Source organism: Plasmopara halstedii, assembly GCF_900000015.1.
Source record: "Plasmopara halstedii genome assembly, contig: Scaffold_253, whole genome shotgun sequence".
Classification (NCBI taxonomy): Eukaryota; Oomycota; class Peronosporomycetes; order Peronosporales; family Peronosporaceae; genus Plasmopara; species Plasmopara halstedii.
In genome coordinates this window covers 121,186-128,016 of record NW_020187174.1, presented here as the reverse complement: position 1 = coordinate 128,016, position 6,831 = coordinate 121,186, and the positions used below count along the sequence as shown (strand labels likewise).

Genomic DNA, 6,831 nt, shown 5'->3' with positions numbered 1-6,831 from the left:
CGACGCAGGAATGGTGCATGAGAGTAAGTCTCCCCATTCGACACCCACGTTTTGTGTCTGGAAGCCGAACGGCGAGTGAGGTATCGTTCACGCTTGCAATATGCTAAGCGGCACAGACGCCGATTGGTAGGAAGAATGTTCTCCCGAACGATACGGTTGGCTGTACAAAGCCCCACGCACTCGACTTGGTCGATGGTTTTTCACCAAAAGCTCTTGATAGCGAGTGTTATTCCGTTGACAGCGGTAAGTACTCTGAGCAACATGCTCCAGGAGTACCCTAAGGGCTGTCAAATGCACCGAGGGCTGTGAAATGTCTAATCGTCTTGTGACGCAATTGTTCAGGCCTCACTGGTCGTATGCACAGAACTACTTCGACGACATCTTCGCCCACAGTCGCTCGGAGTACGGGTGGAGGAATGAAGAGAAATACATCGTCCATTTGAGAGCGGTACTCGAGTGCATGCGCTCGAATAAATGTATGCAGATAAGTGCATCTTCGGTGCTGAAGAAATCTTTTTCCAGGGTGCTCCATTGTGAAGCGTGGCCTTTGAGCGGATCGTACACTCCCCATGTGAGTAGCCACAGAGCTCGCGGAAACATTATGAATTGTTCCATATGTCGCAGGGCGACAATACGCAGGAAGTCGGCTTTGCATCTTGATTTTGGCAAACTAAAATATAAGATAGCGCTCAAAGCAAACGTCCATTTTTTGTGACTTTGCTGTAAGGTTGACAGCGAAGAAAGTTTCCGGTGCCGCTGCACCCATCGCTCAGAGCTCATCGTCATCTGCAGCGGTTTTGCTAGGGGCGAGCACCACAGGGATGGTCCTCATTGCGGGAGCTTTTATTTTTTGAACTCGAAGTTGAGCGTGGTACCGATATATTGGGATCTCTTGTGGTACCAAGAAGCGAGCTCGCAGAGCTTTCCGCTGATCAAGTTCAGCTTGTGTAGCTAGTGATTACACCACGCATACTCTCGGTAATATTACTGAAAAGTATATCTCCTTATCAAAAGCGTAAAAAATCAGTTTAATTGGCTAAAAAATTAAAATTTGACGACTGGATCAAGTGCGCCAATACTTGCTATGGAGGTGCTTAGTTGCGCGCGCTTTGGCGACGAGAAGGAACTTACGACACTGCTGCAGTCGGTAGAGGGGACTACGCGTGACGCACTTGTTAACTATGTACAGCCGGAGACGCTTAATACGCCGCTTCACATGGGTGCGCCACCTTGACATCTTTAGGTACATGTCTTTCATATTCTTAACACTACAGTTCTTGCTACAGCTTGTGCAAACGGCCACGTCGAGTGTGTACGCGAGCTCCTGAACAATGGTGCTAAACACAGGCCAAATGCCAGTGGAAATCTGCCATTACGTATGAAATTGAAGCATTTTACGTAAGGCATCTAGTCAAATGGCTCATTGGTATTGAAATTTACAGATTGGGCCGTACAAAATAAGCATCGCGAAATCGTCAAGTTAATTCTAAATGGTGTGAAAGATCTGGATGTTCTTGCACGCAATAGTTTTGGCCGTGGATGCGTAACAGAGGCTTATCAATGTGAAGACACTGAGATTTGTAAGTGGTCGTAAGCAGAAATTCAGTATTTGTTGGTTTAACAATGTGGCTGTCGCAGTGGCAATGCTACTAGAACACAGTTCAGCGACAGAGGAGCGTTTGGCTGAAGGCACGGGTATGGGCAAGGACGCGATCAAAGAAGAGATTGAGGAGGTCGACGATTGTGATAGCAGATTGTCGAAAGTGTTGCAGGAAACGGTTCTAGAGTTTGAGTTTGCTCCAGGATTACCGACATTAAAAGCTCGAGAGCTTGCGCTGGAATGGAGCAAGGATGCGTTTGGATCTAATGGGGAGGAGGATATTACAGGAGTGTCTATTTGGTCAGCAGCACTCATTTTAAGTCGGTGGATTATAGACCACCGCTATATCTTTGATGGCAAGAAAGTATGTGAGCTTGGATCTGGATGTGGAGTGAGTGGCCTTGCAGTACACAAATACACAAATGCTACCAAAGTTGTACTATCGGATTTGTTCGCTCACACCATTCAGAACCTTGAACACAATGTAGAGCTAAACAAAGTAGACAAGAAGACGCAAGATGATGAGAAATCAAGAGAAGAAGCACTTGTTCTTGATTGCTGCGGTCGATGCGGTGCTGTTCAGCGCTTTACACAGGACAACCCAGAAGGCAAGCTCATGACATGTGGTGGTTGCAGATCTGTCGCTTACTGTTCGCGCGAATGCCAGAAAAAGGCGTGGAAGAAACACAAGTCCGATTGCAAGGCGATACAAGCCAAGCATGAACATGCTGAGGCTCTGAAGAACGTGATTATTTCTCAGCAAGGTGAACTCCAGGTAAAAGCCATTGACTGGGCTGAACGTGAGACTTGGCCTGTTCATTGTGACGAGGACAAATTCGATGTGCTTTTCGGCTCGGATCTCGTGTACCATCAGGAGATTGTACCCGTGCTTGTGAACGTGGTAGATGGCATGTTGGCACCTAATGGACGATTTATCCACGTCGCTTCGCAAGCACGACACTCGCTGGTGGAATTCAAAGACTCGATTGAAGCCCGTGGCTTCTCATGTGAAATAGAACAAGTTACTGATGACTACAAAACAAATCCGTTGGTGGGTAACGACGCTGTGGCTGAACTGTTCGCTCTACACTTTAACGAAATGAGTGACACGTACTGTATCTACACATTCACTCGCACTGTCCAACCATAGAACGTTGTGAATGAACGCATGCTTGTGTACTCGTATTTTTCAAGTCATTGCTTAGACGATCAAATCTGAGGGAGTAGCTTCGACAGAGTTTGTCGCCTCGCGCTTGTTCCTATTTACTCTCCTTTTCACTTGATCAAGCGTTCGAGAATTCGGTGGTAGGCGGGTACTCGGCAAAAGCGCTAAAATCTTTAAATTGCACCTGCCAAAAACAAGTTCCCAATTGCCGTGTATACTGCCACTTGAATATGGACTCGCCGTAATGCCTCCATGAGAGCGTTTATTTTTCGATTTGCGCTTGATTTGCCACTCCACAGACGTCTGAATACAAAATGGTATTATCTTTAGATTACGTGCAAGCAACACGATTAAGGTGAAAGATCGTACTTGTGCAGTGGCGATTAGAAAGGCATGCCAAGTTGCAAGAACGGTTATAGCCACAGCAACTGATGAAGAAGTTGTAAAAGCGAGTGTCAAAACCGTGGCGGCTGAATTTGCTTCAAAAATCACAAGCAGCTGGAATCCAATAGCATTAGATACGTAAATTTCTCATCATGACTCAAGCACCAAATACATCTCCAACTTACTCGAGAGAATTGCTGATAACTCAATCCAGTGTATGCTATGCGATAGCTCATATAAGTGGCATAATAAGCTCCGACTGCAAGCCACACGAGAAATGAAAAAAAGTACTATCACCGCGTTCAGTCGAGATAGCAGAACCACGTTTAGCTACGTAAGCAATCCGATTTTAATTCTCATCTGATTCACGTACACGATAATTGTTGCGTCCAATGCAGTTATTAACCCACGGACAGTGATGATCCAAGTGTGCAACGCAGCGATCGCAGACAGAACAATGATGTGCACGACCCGGGCGAAAGTGGCGGCATCTTCGACAGTACGAACTTCCATCTCCTCCACGTTGTCTTGCTACACTCTGTGGGTCAATCAGCTGCACGCGAGACAATCGTACAAAATCACCATTCTTCTTTCCATCTGGAGTGACTGCGCTGGGTCGAATCCTTGGAAGAATCTCTTCATCGACAGTCTCGAGATCCTTGATGTCTTCAATCTCTGCTTCCAAATCAATCTCTTCGCTATCTATAGCATTATTATCTACATCACTTTCGCAAGTTTCTGTCCCTTTCGTCCATTTTGTTGTAATGATTCCCTGATAGAAAGTAAAAGCAGGTGATTAATGGCCAAACGGGATAAAAACATTTCATATCGTACCGGGTCTGTAGCACAACAAAGCGCATAGTTGAAGGAAATATTAAATAGCAAGATCATGGCAATTGTCACATGAACTATCAACTGAGAATCAATCGTAAGCCAATTTGTATACATGTTCCGTTCTATCTTGGAAAGAATATACCTCCAATGTTGTCTCTGCCATAATGGGAATGATGGCATGCAGAAAGAGTCCACCCACGAGGAAAATCAACGTCATTCCAGCAATGACACAGTAAAAACCTGCATAGCGTAAGAAACGACTAGAACCTCGAACAAACGACGCCGCGCATATGTAAACCCATTGTGCTGGGTCTCGCCAATGCGGTGGAAGTGTCATTGAAATTGCTTATTCAACTATGCAGTTGTAGTATATAATTTGAGCCAATCACAGTACTTGCTTTCAGATTGAAGTTTCACAACTATTAACATTCACATTTAATCCAGACATCGATGTCCTTGCAGTATACAAAATAAATAAAACGCTCTAGAATATACAAACTCAAGTGTTGGGCTCCAAACACAGTTGAGAATTGAAATAGCTACGCTTAGATTGCAAAAAGCCATCACATCTAGAGCGAACATTTCATAACTTCTTTCACACTGGATTTTTTGAACATACATATCGAAAAGCACCGGGATGCAAACCCGTCTAGAATGAGGGAAGGCTGCCATCGATATCGATGATTATCTACCACTGCGTACAGACCATAAGGCTGAGACAGTTACACGTACAAATAAGGAAGCAATACACGTCAAACGGACCGACAAAACAAAAATATTTCTGCCTGATAAACGCGATTTTCAGACGAATACATACTTTTTAGCAAAAGTCAGTACTACACTCACTTTCTTGCTTTACAGGACCACTTCGGTATGACTCAATTTATACACTAAGCTTCAATGTTTTGTGAGTGTAGAAGAACACCCGGGTTACTACTCCTCTGTCTCATGGCGATAGGCAAGTTCGCGTCGTTTCAACCGCCAGGAGGGCCAAGCAAGACACGAGCGACAGAGACCACATGATCACCACGCTTGAAATCTTTTTCCCCAACGCATTTACCTTCACCACTTCGTGAGCGATATGGTAATTTTATGCCATTGAGAAAACGCTGGAGAGATCCACTGTCACAATAAAATGCAGATGGGCGAGTTTTGTGCACATCTTATAGCAAGTTGTAACCCCTGTTTTAAAACGCCCCGATGGCATCACATGACAATCATCAGATAGAAATAACCCGAAAGCACCTCTATAGCATGATCTCAGTCAATCTCTACAGAACGGCTTCATGAGTGCATGGGTCCTACCAGCCTGGAGTACATGTGATTTTGTGCAACATTAAGCATTACTGCGGACCTAAGTATATGCAGGAAATTCCTGAATATCAGACGAGACAGACGCGCGGTGAACTTTGAGATCCGTGAAGATCTCACGTTCTTTTTCTCGCGCTATCAGGATGAAATGTAATTCCTGCGCGGAGAATTAGTCTACTCAATAGCTCGTTTAATTTCTCTTCTCTTCCCTTCTCTTCTATTTTCTTCTTGCGGAGGCCATACATAGCGCTGCATCGCGAATACTTTATTCTTCGTCGTCGCATCGAGAAAGAAAATTGTTGTAGAAAACTTTATCATCCAGACATCTTGCTACATCATGCATTGAATATTCTGAGACATCTCTCTCGTTCAAAACGCTGAATGCCGGAGTCCAAAAAGCAGCAAGCGTAGAAGTGTGACCAGATCGATGCTTAAGTTCTTCTGTCACTTTTTGATGTGGAGACTCCCGACGTATCTGCTCACGAACGATACCGATTCAACGCTGTGTGTAGACTGCTATCATGCAGTTCCAGGACTCCCAAGCCTACTTGTATTAAAGTGACTGCAACAGTGGGACATAGTTACCCGAGTTGCGCACAGGAATAGCCAGTATCTGGTGTCGACAACTCTGAGAGCTCTAGGAGCAAAAAATCAATTACTTCTAAAAACTTATATCGTTCATACGAGGAAATGCCTTATCGAACTTGAGATATCAATGGTGATCTTTCCCTGGTGATGTTAACACATATGATTTGTCTCAGTCTATGCAGCCCTGTGCATGCTTTTCAATGTAAAGAGTGAGGAGCCGATTAACGCGATGCGCTCCCTGCCAATGTGGCCTGGTGTTGTTTTAATTTTGAAAAATATCCGGAAGCTCTGTAGGTATACCAGCAGGCCAACGAAAGTAAACAAGACTGTGCACAGCACAAGCCAGAAGTGGTGAGTGCTTACCTGAATGTAATCGTCGTTCTTTGTATTTCGAGAGGTCAAGCATTTCGTGATGCTCTACTCTGACGTTTGTCGCACTGGTAGTGGCGTATTCAAAACACGATATAGGTCGTTGTGACTCATTTGATTCAGACAATCAACTTGAGCTTGCTACTCTAGTCGTTTAAAATGGATTTAAGCACATATGTCATTCATTCTTCGCTTCGTAGTGACAGAAATGGTGTGCGAAGCTAACGTGTGAGCGATATGAAGGTCACATCATTAAAAGGTATCGATTGATAACTAGCGGCAAAGCTGTGCATCCATTCGAGAATATGCAGGCGGTGCGATGAGACTCGGTAAATTACTTCAACATTAATCATTGCCAAATATCGTACTTAACATATATATTGCGCCCGGATATAGAGGCGATGTCTTTTTTGGCGACGCGTCAAATTCTGCTTTTAAGGCACATTCATGGCGGAACTCTGCGGCACTTCGATTCGAAGCTGCGTTTCCCTCCTGGGCGGAGCTGAAACTGCAGCTCTCACGAGTTTTCTTGCCGCCTTGCCCGGCATATCACGTGCGATCGCGTCTACTTGCCGCCCGC

The 6,831-nt window shown here is 44.8% G+C and overlaps 2 protein-coding genes across 2 annotated transcripts; one reads left to right on the top strand and one right to left on the bottom strand.

The window, feature by feature from the left end:
* Window positions 1-1,084: 1,084 nt before the first annotated feature.
* On the top strand, window positions 1,085-2,750 carry PHALS_04068 (methyltransfer with n-terminal ankyrin repeats; the record flags this gene model as incomplete). Its single annotated transcript, XM_024722066.1, has 4 exons — window positions 1,085-1,220; window positions 1,287-1,376; window positions 1,443-1,580; window positions 1,639-2,750. The coding sequence occupies 4 exons, from the start codon at window positions 1,085-1,087 to the stop codon at window positions 2,748-2,750; spliced, it is 1,476 nt and encodes a 491-aa protein (XP_024573180.1).
* Window positions 2,751-2,801: 51 nt separating this feature from the next.
* On the bottom strand, window positions 2,802-4,320 carry PHALS_04067 (hypothetical protein; the record flags this gene model as incomplete). The annotated part of the gene is made up of 6 exons (XM_024722065.1): window positions 2,802-3,068; window positions 3,135-3,263; window positions 3,335-3,439; window positions 3,523-3,921; window positions 3,984-4,064; window positions 4,126-4,320. The coding sequence occupies 6 exons, from the start codon at window positions 4,318-4,320 to the stop codon at window positions 2,802-2,804; spliced, it is 1,176 nt and encodes a 391-aa protein (XP_024573179.1).
* Between the last annotated feature and the right edge of the window lie 2,511 nt (window positions 4,321-6,831).